Below are 12,225 nucleotides of genomic sequence, written 5' to 3'. Positions count from 1 at the left end.
CGGAGTTCAAATCCCAGGTCTTTTACTTGTCCACTGTGCTATTTTGGGAAGATCGCTCTCTGAGACACAGTGGTGTCTGCATATGTAAAATGGGAATGACGATAATAGTCCCTAAGCAATAGGTTATTTTGTGGGAAAAGTAAGATGACATCTATAAAGCATATGTTCTATCATGTTGGTAATTGTTAATACTATTATTGCTATTAGCATTTCTATATTCATAAATCGCTCATTATTCATTCAAACTTTGTTCAGAACCTTCTGTGTAGTAAATGCTATAAAACCTCAATAAATATTGCAAAATTAGCTTCCTTACTGACTCAGGATTTCAACAAAATAATATTGAAGTATAAGAAATGTCTTTGCTGGTGGGTGACAAATGTTTTTAAAGTGGTTTGTACGGAGCACATAGTAGGTGCTCAGCAAATGTTAAATGATGATGAAAGTGCTGGTGGTTAGTGGTAATGAAAGCTAGTTAGGTTAAAGTCTTTATTCAATCCACTTTCCAGTGTACTCAGTGGAAAGTGTTTGTCCCTGTAAGAAAACATTTCTTTTCAAGTAAAAGAATACTATCTTGTGAGAAAGAGCCTCTTTTCCCAAAGTAACACTTTAATAGCAGTAGATAAATATTACTTATTATAGGTTAGGCTTACAATAAGAAACTAGAATCTGGGAGTTAATTCTTACTACCGAGATAGAATTTTCACTAATTTGTAAGGAAATATTAGATTGGTTGAGTTTAAAAGTTTCCATAATACAGACAAATCAGAAGTATGGACCGAAAATGATAATAAGCAACCTGCTCAGCTATTTTGTAAAGTCATTAAAGGTAAGCACCTTAACTCTTGGTTAAAAAGAAAGGGATTCTTCCATATTAATTTATATTAGTCACCATTTACTGTTCAGTCTCTTTCTGTGGGAAATAGATGAAGATAAATAGTTTTAGCTTTTCTTTTCTTTGTCAGATATTTCTTCAAAATTCCCTTAGTATATAGCATAGCTTAATGCACTCTTTTGTGGGTCCTTAGTCCCTTAATTCTCAAAAAAAAAAAAATCCATTTCTTTTCCAAATATTGTTTTTCCACAAAATAGGAAATTGTCTAACTGTGATGAAAAGTCTTTTGATAACAGCAAAGTAAGAACCCATTATGCTTTCAAGTCTATTACCATGTTGGTTTGGTCCAACCCAAGTTCAATGAGAAATTAATTTCCACTGAGGCCTGTCCTTACCTCAAATATATTTGATGGCTCATTGTTGTACTGATTGGAAATTATTTCTGATTGGTCACTGCACCACTTTAGTCCACCCAGAAAGCTGTCTGTATCCAAGTCATTCACGTCTAGTTCAGAAAGGTCAAGTTCAGGAAGATCTGGGCAAAGAGGCTGGTCTTCACCAACCAGAGCAGCACACTGTAGAAAGCAGGAAAAAAAAAAATTTTCATTAACTGCAGGAATTTATTAAACTGCAATAGAATGTGTGGGAATTAAGCTTTGATTAATTCAACGACACCACCAACATTGGTCTCCAGGGCTTTAATCACTAGGAAAACCATCCTAAATTCTTCACTCATTTTGTCTTCTAAAGGTACTTAGCCTAATCCATTGCATCTAAAATTCTACCTCTGAATCCACGGCAAATGCCACACTTCCATGAATCCTCTGATTCTCCCAGTTAGAAATCAGATGGATTTATTTGTACCTCTCTGACAGCACTTACCAAGTTTCAAAACATTTTATGGTTCACTATATGCAGGTTTTCCCTCTATGTTTGGAGTATAATCCCTCTGAGGGAAGGATACAGATTGATTTTACTTAAGAATTGCCATTGTGCAAAATAGACACTCAATAAACCATTTGCCAAATAAAAAATAGACCATAGAAACAATACTAGGGAAACTTTCTCCTTTTATGCTCCTTTTAACCATTATAATCCGTATAATTCATTTAGCAACTAATGGTGCAAAGTCTTATGACTTGTCGATGGTTCCCTTGAATTGTTATTTAAATCATTTACTCTTACTTGACTTGCCATGGGTTTCTGGACTTCATCCTTAATAGACCAAAAGCAAGCTCCTTTACATGAAGGACAAAAAGCATATTTTTCTTAGATGATCTTTAGACCTGCCACTTTATGTAACTTGCAAGCTGTGTGTGTTGATATGTATGTGTATATATGTGTATGGTGGGAATCTCCTGGTTCTGGAAAAGAAAAACCACAACACTTTTTTCAGTATTTATAGAACATAAACTATGCTCCAAGTGAATTCAAAATAACTATTTTCCTTTAGAGTTTTAAAACCATTTCGATGTATGGAAAAGTTTAAAATACCTCTACCCCAGCTGGCTGCTTATCACCAAGGCTATTTTGGATGGTCATAATCATTTAGCTCCTCACAAGCATAGAGTAGACGGCCTTTTGACTGTCCCACACAGTGGCTTTTCGAGGAAAGTGGACCCCTTTACTGTGAGGTAGTCTCCCAGACTTGACTTGGCTATCTCAATTTCCGGTTCCTCCTTGCAGAAGTGCTGCAGAAACTTCCTGTTGCAGGGGTCTGGTAATGCCGGAGCAGGGAGAACTTCAGCCACCTGCAATCCTGAGGCACACACTTGGAATCAGCAGACACATCCTCGGAAGCGGCCCACTCACGGCCCCACCTGCCAAAGTCAGGAGAGATGCTCCAGAGTTGCTCATCTCCAGGTAGCAGTTTGGCATGAAGATCCTCCTTGACATTTAGAATTTGTATGAAATAAGTTTCATGCAGATTTTTTTTCTCGAGCACCCCTGTCATCCCTGGCAGGCTATCTTGCACGGGTCATGTGCAGCACACTGAGAAGCTGATCCTGGGTAATGCAGTCAGCAGTTGATGAGGGGAGGGTGGGAGGAGCTGCCTAGCCCTGGGCTCATCCCTGAGACCACCAGCCGCCCCTGAGGTCCCAACGGCAGGCCCAGAAGCAAGGCAAAGAAGGCCAATCCTCTCCATCTGAACTCTTTCCTCATCATTTTGTTGGTCTTTCCTTTTTATTATCCAAGTTAACTCCAAGTTACAGCTCAGTGTATTTGACTGGGTTTATAAGCAAGCAGAGGCTGGGCTGAAAAGATTTTGTTCTGGTACAATGTCCATGTTTTGTTATGGGTATAACACTTCCCAGGCACCACACTTGCCCAAGGGTTAATCATCCAAGCACACACACGTAGTAGCAACTCTTCCACAACCCAATCAATTCAGAGATAAGGGGGGCACTTTTTCAGTGGTGTAAATAAACCCTAGGATTTCACTGAGGATAGTTCTTTTAAAAAAAAAAAGCATTAAAAAAACCCATAGCAACAAAAAAAAAAAATAGACATAAACCAGAAAACTCAGAATATCTACATCTGTCTGAGCTTAAGTTCTGTTGGGGAGAGTAAAACTTTGAAACCGTTGTTTGGCATATTAAAGGGTCATACTGATTGTTGAGCAACTTCTTGCTGTCTCTCACTGCTTTCTCTACGCACAGCTTGTTCAAAACCCCTTCAACTTCCAGGAATATGCATTTGTAAATAACTTTTGACAACCCCAGAAAAGAGGAGATCAATTTGCTGTATTTGGTTAACCTGTAATTTACATATTTCCCTTCCTATCCCTTCGCTTCCCTTCCCTTCCCTCCCTCTCTTTCTATCCTGCCCTCTCTCCCTCCCTCCTTCTATTTCATTTGTGCCTCTATGTTATGGTTGAAATAAAGTGCATGTACTCCTGCCAATGTTGATGTGCTAATAAAATCAGTGTTTCTGAATGTGGCATTATCCTGCTAATCTAAAACACATTAGTAGTAGCAAGTGTTCCTGTTATTAATTTATATTTGGCCTTTGGATGATGCCAGACTTAACAGTCCGAGCCCTGTAACTGTCCTCATCTGACATGCTGATATTTACTACTTCCCTATACATCTGTAACAGGTGTGCTTTATTGCAATTACAGAGACACATTCTACTGCCTCTTTGCAACTATGACAGCTATTTCACAACCATAGCCTTAATTTTATAATAAGATTTAAGAGGATAAAGCAGTCACTAAACACAAAAGGCTAATTATTGTACATTCTTTCACCCCAACAGACTTTTCTCTTAGTTAAGGAGCAGACAATAAATTAGCTTAACTGCACTGATGATAATGAATCATTATAATTAAGTATAATTCTCCATTAACCTTTTGGAGGTTTTTGTGCCATTGATGGTAAATTTTAAAGAGAGAGAGACGAAAGAGTGGACTTGGCCACATTAATTATATTAATGAAAAAAGAATCTCACTTCTTAAAAAAAATTTGCCCAGGACAGAGGAAAGCGGGTGGGGAGGGAGGCAGTAAAGGATGACAGTCTTAGTGGCGTGTATGTCATGTGAATTGTCTCTATCAATCTTGGTAACCTTATTGTACATCACCTTCATTAAACTGTGAAACACTGGGGACTCTGAGTAGCTCTAGTGATATGGGCCTTTATTAACCAATGTGCTGTCCTGTCATTATGTGCAAAAGGGCATAATACATTTTAGGATGACAGCAAACATTAATGATTCAAAAAATGAAAGCTGCCCACGCTACCTGCTGCTCGTAATATTTTAGACCAGTGGAGGCGATTCCCAAGGCTGCTGCCGCGAAGGCTGGGCTTCGGCAGGCGGCTGCCTCCAGCGCAACAGAGGAGCGGCTGGTCAGTCTCAGCCGACTGACCGACCGACCGACTCAACCCGCGGGCGGACACTTAGTGCCAGACCTCACCACCCCAAGCAAAACAAAAGGGGCCCCTGTTCTACAGGGTTCCGAGGCTTATTTGAGAATGACCGTAGGAAATTCCAATGATGAAAATAAATCTTCCCTATTTCCATAGGATCTAGTTCCTCAATCAATTCCTAGCAACATTAGGAATAATACAGGATGGAAAAATGAAACTACAGCAGCTGAGACCCACGGTGCCAGCCAGACAGCCACCCACAGGACACGCCAGCTACTCAGAGACAATTAGGACTTTGAAGCCACTTAGAGCCCTCATAATAGCTACAGGACACATGAATTATCCATATCCACTCCTCCTTACGAAGAAATCACAAGAACCATTACAATCCGCAAATAAAAATCTGCCAAGGCATGGAGGGCAGACCGAGACAACCGTTTGGAAAACCCAGGAAAGAGTTAAGAATCCAGGGCATGCCTGGCTAGAGAGGAAATATGCATTCGCAGACGGCCTGGGTCAAATTATTTTCACTTTAGATGTGTATCGCTGCACCACATGGACATCTTATTTAATCAAATCACGTGTGGCACTTGATCCTCCCCCTTACCCTACGTGCCCCCAGCTACCCAGAGGAAGCACTTGCAGTCGTTTGCCAGATTCATTGTTAGCAGCCCCGATCCTCCATGCAATTCAATTCGGGTCCACCTCACCAGAGTCCACAGAAAGTTTCGCTTGGTTCCCAAGTTGCCCAAACTTTCCGAGAACATTCCATCGTGCTGAATGCAAACCTGCCAAGGTCCTCCGTCCCCCTGCTAGTCACTCTAGACTCCAGAGATTACGAGGAAATGGCTTGCTTGTTCCCCCCTGTATGAATTGTAGCCAGCAGAAGCTGTGGAATTGATGTATTGCCGTCTATTTTTACACAAGCAGCGAGCAGCTCCTCACACAGTCCTGCATAAACTCTATTCTCCCTCCTGCTTCAGGCAGCTCTCCGTGGTACAGGGAGATTTAACCACTGGCTTCCCGGCGGCCGCGGCCAACGCTAACGGGAAACCTTGCACTGCAAGGTTTTGTTGTTGTTGTTGCTCTTTTGGTCAGATCTTTCAACCTCAGATAGGAGTTTTCAAGGAAGCAGCATCGGTGTTTTGTGTTCTGTGAGAAAAGCAATCTTAAAAAGCCCCGCAGGAATTATTTGGGATTTTGTGAGTTCTCTGTCTGATGAACAGAGAGAGAGAGAGAGAAAATAAAAATCCGGACCAGAGTCAAAACGGACTATAGTTGCACACATTCATTTTAATATTTTTATCTTCATCTTCTTATAAATAGAAATGGCATTTTTCCAAGCAGGCCACTAAACACCCCTGGAAAGACTTCAGCTTCTGATTCATATCAATATCTTAGAGCATAAATATTGCATATGACTGGAAATAGGGCCAAAGGCACATGGAAAGAGTTTCCAACTGCCACAGATACTGATGACAGCAGCTAAGCTTTGATTTGCTCAGGGCATCTCAGAGCCACCTTAAAATAGCAAACTTATTGGAGTTAAAATAAGATTAAGATTCTCTTCCCAAAGCTCCTGCCCAGGCTACTTTTCTGCCTCCTTTTCTCGTTCAAGCCCTTCCCCCCTCTCAGGAATAATTGCATCCAGGGGAGGCTCCGGTCCTGGCTGTAACTGCCCAGCCCAGCCCCAGCTCACCTCGATGTCACTCCATACAGAGTCCTGGTTGCACATGTCCCACGCCATCCAGCTCCTGAATGACGCCAGTCAAGCTTTTTCAACTCCAATCCACAGTGACACAGAGCACACACTCATGCAGGCAACCAGCCCTTTACTGAGAGTGAACTGAAGGCACCTGTCTTACTACAGTCCCCAGTCACATGACAAAGCTATTAAAAAGTAGGCTGGGCTGTCACTCACCCAGCCTCCCTCTCCTGTGCAGCTTGCTGCTCAAACTCGTGACGTCACTCAAAGGCAGCCCTCTGCCTCAGTGAAGTAACGCTTTAAAAAAAAAAAAAAAAAACGGAAAGAAGAAAGAAAGAAAGGAAACACTTGGACTTTGGAGGCTTTGAGCATCATGCTGTGATTAAAGCCAGCTTGGAATGCCACAGACTGTAAACGGAGCCCTGGCCATGTAATAACTAAAATCCCCTGCAATCTTCTTTTTTTTTTTTTAATTTATTTTCCTTCCCAAACAAGCAAGCGGCAAAGCTCCCTGTTTCATGACACAGTAACTATATTCTCAGCTCAAATGTGTATTCCCTAAGGACTCTAACTCAAGCTTTCCAAGTGTGTTCAGTCTCGGTTGGGACTAAAGAAAGACTTATCACATGATGCATTTTTATGAGACATTTTCTAACTGGAGGGGAGTGTTTGAAAGCAGTGAATGGGGCATTTTTAAAAAAAATTTTTTTGCTTGTTTAATCAACAAAACAGCCTGTATTTGTTAAGGTATAAACAAACTCCTCCACTAAGAAATCGGCTGTCCCCATGGCACCAGGGGATACCACCAGCTCCTGAAGTGTTACTGCAGTTTGCTCCATATAAGGAGAAGAAGCAACAAAATACCATTCTTTCAGGCTCCTTCTAATTATTTCCATTTCTCTCATAGGCTTCCAGAAAACAAATGTTAGTACATTCAGATGCTGCTGATGTGCTCAGATCAGCTTAGTTTTTTCCGGCTGCCTGTTTTCATACATGAAGCATTTTTTTTTCCAAATTGCCTTTGGGTGCCTTTTTGAATAAACACTGGATTCCAACCTTCAATGCCCTGGGTTTGCGCAGGAAATCAGAACATCCATGAAGTGAGGGGAAAACACCGACACACTCTTAGACACACTCTTAGCAGAAACATTCATTTCTTGAGCTTTTTTTTTTTTTCTTTCAGTTTCTACCCTGAGACAATGAGGGCTAATGCAGGTGCAATTGTTTTATGATGACACTACATATTGAATACATAACAAACTCAAGGTACTAAACACCGTGGAAAAACACATCTCAAAACAGTACTGTAGTTTTACTTAACTCTTCTGGGCCCAAGGAGGTGTACACACATATACAGACAGTTTTGAATGTTCATGCTTTAATAAAAATTTAAACCTAATATACCTTTAAGATCAGCTCAATTCTTTTCCTAGATAATAATTTATCTGGGAAAAAAAAAAGAACTCCCCAGGTATCTAAATATAATTTTTAAAGCACTGGTAATATAAACTCCTGTTCTACTGAGGCATACAATGTTTTCTGTATTAACCATTTCCTTACAGAGAAAAGTAAACTTTTAAATATTAAGATGCTCAAAAATTAAAGTAAAAGAAAACATCAGAATGCTTCTTCTTTCAGACCACATACATTATAAGAGATTAGTCTCCTCATATCTGCAACAAGTTGCCAGTAAATTGCTGAATAATGTGATAAAATTGACAGTTTGTCATTGCTGGACAGGCTTTGACATTTTAAGTTAGCTGAATACATTTCACTGGCACAGATTCCCTAATCTAACTAGTGGAAAATAATTGTAGTTTTAATTTTCTAAATCAAGAAAGAACAGCAAAATACAACCTCGGGAAGGCTTTCATTCACTCAATTAGTGACATTACTCTGTGCTCCCCACAAAGAAACACTAATTTTCTTCCCAATTATATGCTGATTTAATGTAAAACTTCAGTAAATTACTAAAATTCAGGGCAAAGGTCACTGACTCTACCCTCAACATGGTTTACTGTGAAATAATATTGGTCACTTGGCCTAGAAGACTCGATGTTTATAAATTATTATCAGAGGATGCCTGTGCTAAGGCTACCCTGTGACACTGAATTTAATTGTGTTTATTGAATGCTAGGAACCCATCATATAGATATATTTTTTAAATTCCTTTCAGACAGTTTAGAGAGGTTCTTTTACAGAAACATTTCATATTGTTTTTGATATTTTGAACTGTTCACAGTATGTTACTGGAGTTTTCTTATTTACTTGTTTTGTATGTTTTGTTTTTGCCACCTAATTTCACTTTTCCTTATCCAGATTAGCACATCCACTGAAAACAAGAAGTGGTTTCATATGTGTATGTGTGTTTTTCCCTTCACTGTCACAGAGGGCTTTTTAAGAGAAAAAACATGTGAATGATTTATAAACCATAGTGCACTGCATTTTTCTCAAATTTCTACTACTATACCAATCAAAATTTAAACAGATTCTTGGGACAAATTAGAGTGCCTTCCAACAGTTTCTTTTTTCTTTCTTAACTATCAAGATTGCAACTCTATTGAGAAGGACATTTTAGAGGTTTTATAATTTAGTTAACTCTGCGGATTAAAATTCTCCTCTGTCCTTTTTTCTTTTTTTCTTTTCTCAGGAAAAACTTAGATTGTTAGTTGCTCACCAACCTTGGTCTTTTCTGGCTCCCAAGACGGTCTCTATATTTAATTCTCTCCCTACCTTGACCGTTTCTCTTCCACTCTCCTGCAATGCTCCTTTCACTCCTTCATGCCCTGCCTCCAAGATCTCCAAATATTTGGTTTCAATCAACAAAGATCTATTGAAACCTTTCTATGTGCCAAGACAGCATATGACAAGGACACACAGGTTTACAACTTTAGGGGGAAGACAATCCTTATATATAGAGGAATATTTGAGAGGAGAAAGAAATGTTATTTTGTTCGACATTCAGATTCCTCTTCAACTCCTTAAAACACACTGTTTAGGTACAAAGTCCTCTCACTGGCCTTTGCAATTCAAACCCAAGTCAACCCCATTTTATCCAAACAATAGAAAGAGGTATTTATTAACATCTGCTGAGTGCTCCTGATGCCCTATACCTACAGCAGAGCCTAGATTCCACCCTGATGGAATTTCTGTTAACATCCCTCAAGGCTCCAACATCGGTGGAGGCAGGGTTGGAGAAGCTATCCTTAGAGTTGATAGCAAGAGAAAGGAAAACCTTAAGAGAGTAATTCAATTTTATAACAACAAAAAAATGTATAACAAAAGAATACATAACATTTGGGTCTCTTTCCCCACTCTGGCCCCAAATTTCGGGCTTGTTCCATTCTCTATATTTAGACAACTGTTCACATCTTTAAAAAAAACACATTCAAACTCAAATAACAAGGCCTCTAAAAAGTAACAAAAACAATTGATTTTGACATCATTATTGTATACAGGCACAAACTCAGAAGTAAAGAGCTGCTAGGACAAATGTCTTTGCCATTTAGTTTTATAAGGTAAAGATAAATGATATAAGAATAAAACCAAGGCTGAAACTTTTCAAGGAAGAAATATGGAGCAGAAAACAAGTACAACAGAGCTTGCATAAGATCAACATTAAAATCAGCATTTCACATACCACATCTCATTCAGTTTAACCCTCAAAACAATCCTATAAAGATTATCTATGAACCCATTTTACAACTGAAGAAAATGAAGCAGCTGAAAAAGCATGAAAATCCCCAAAAGCCCTTCTAGGAAGAATGAAAGTTTCCTACATACAAATGACATTCATTCATTTATCCTAGTGTCTCCATAACTGGAAACCAACATTCCTAAAAATGCTGCCTGCCTAAAGTATTCTTTCAGAAAGGCAAGGGGTCTGCCCAGAATATCTAGTATTTTTAAAGTTAGTCATCACCAACAGGCATTCAATTCCAACTTCTTTTTAATTCTTATGGAGGTTCATCAAACCTAAGACCCCAGTTCACTTTCTGAGCACACCCTCTGGGTCTATGGATATGTTTGAATCTGAGGTCATGGAAGGCACAAAAGTTGGTAGCGGAGTACCGACAACAAAGACCTCCAGCCTATAAATGCCCTAAAATCTTGTTTTACACAAAATTGCAACAGTGAAGTCAATATGAACAAAGCACCTTTGGTGAAACACATAGAGGAAAGCCAATGGACATCTTTAGTACCTTCTAGCATTTTTAAAAAATAAATTAGAGGCAATAGATAACACCAGCAACTCATTTCTCAACTCCAATAAATCTTCTGCAGACCACCTTTATGGAACTGAGTCAGCTTATATTTTAAGATGTCAAAATTTGTTCTTGGTATATTTCAAATTAAAAACAAAAAACAAAAAAGTAACATGAAAATTAATCTGAGGTACAGGTAACAGTTAATAAAAGGATGGTTAAAATCTGATTTTGTCAAATGTTCAGATCTGCCATATGTTCATCTATAGACATTTACATTTACCTTATTTCAGGTTAGTTCACCTATAATGCCGTGATTTATTGATTATTTAGACAAGAAATATTCAACAGGATTGTTTAGCAAAGTTTTTCATTTTGTTGGAACAGAAAATAAGAACGCATTTTATTAAATTTGATACTATTTTAAAAATTCAAGTGCTAATGAATCCCAATAACATATTATTTCAGTTAATAAGAAAGATTCTCTTCCCCGCTAACTGAAGTAAGTGAAAGTCAGAGAAAACTGAAGTATACAAATTGTTACATCGAAAAAATATCTGGTAGTCAAATAATTCTCCTGATATTTAATTCTAGAGGATGAGTTCTAATCCTTTGAATTTTTCTTGATTTAAGGGACAAAAACTGTATTTCATTCACTCTCAAAATGGAAGAATGAAAAGTAAAGGTTTTTTATTATATTTTAAATCCCACTGGGTAGTGTCTTTGAAGGGTCTCTGGTTATTTTACTTGTGTTTCTGTTGTAGGTTTTCCAGGGCTTTGATATCTGAATTTCATTCTATCAGAACTATTATAGATTCCAAAAATGGAAGGTGGGAGAGTTAAAAAGGAAATACATTCTCATCTTGAAAAGCAATTAGTTTAAGGTCAAAGCTAAATTTTGTGGTGACATATCAAATCTTATACTTTATATTTGCTAGCACAAGTAGACAAAGGATTTTTAAGGAAATGTTTTTAACCAAGAGGACTACTTCAAGGTTCGACCTCCACATTAGGCAGCTCAATAAAAAAATAGGTGTCAAACGTTGCTGGTAGGATTACAAATGAGTACAATCTTTCTTGAGAGTGAGCAGGACAATATGTATCAAAACCCTTGAAAATGGGCATTCCATAGATACAGAAAGTTTTACATCAAGAAATTCATTTTAAGGAACTAACAGGGTGATGTGAACAAAGATTTCTGTTATGAAGATAGTCAATACACATAATTTATTTCACCAAAAAATTGAAAACAATATAAATACCCAGCATTAATATACTAGTTCAATTAATTATAATGTAGTATATATAATATGTATAATATATATATTCAATGATGTCTTTAAAACATTGTAAAATATATTTAATAGAGTCACGGGAAAAATGCTCAAAATACATTAAAGTTTAAAATTAGGCTTGAAAACACTACAATCATAACCAATTTACATACAAATATGAATATATGCACTCAGAAAGAAAGGAGTCTGCAGAGAATATATAACAAGCTGTTAATATTGGCTGATAACATTATAAGTACTTCCAAATTGTGTGTATGTGTGTGTATGCCTTTGTGTAATTTAAAAATTTTGTCTGATAAACAAGCATAACTTTTGTAT

The 12,225-nt window shown here is 38.1% G+C and overlaps 1 protein-coding gene across 9 annotated transcripts in view; it reads right to left on the bottom strand.

Annotated features, from left to right (window-relative positions):
• PPARGC1A (PPARG coactivator 1 alpha) overlaps nucleotides 1–12,225 on the bottom strand; it is a 653,301-nt gene that overhangs the window by 91,123 nt on the left and 549,953 nt on the right. For 5 of the 9 annotated variants that reach the window (XM_071217160.1, XM_071217159.1, XM_058300334.2 and 2 more), the window contains one exon: nucleotides 1,231–1,410. In XM_071217160.1, coding sequence (XP_071073261.1) covers nucleotides 1,231–1,410 — 180 coding nt within the window. Of the gene's footprint in view, nucleotides 1–1,230; nucleotides 1,411–2,329; nucleotides 5,918–6,401; nucleotides 6,811–12,225 lie in introns of those variants that run through there. The other 4 variants (XM_058300341.2, XM_058300362.2, XM_004461820.3 and 1 more) reach the window with 4 other exon arrangements.

This window comes from Dasypus novemcinctus, chromosome 1, assembly GCF_030445035.2.
Source record: "Dasypus novemcinctus isolate mDasNov1 chromosome 1, mDasNov1.1.hap2, whole genome shotgun sequence".
In the NCBI taxonomy this organism is placed as follows: Eukaryota; Metazoa; Chordata; class Mammalia; order Cingulata; family Dasypodidae; genus Dasypus; species Dasypus novemcinctus.
This window is presented reverse-complemented; position numbering and strand designations above follow the sequence as displayed.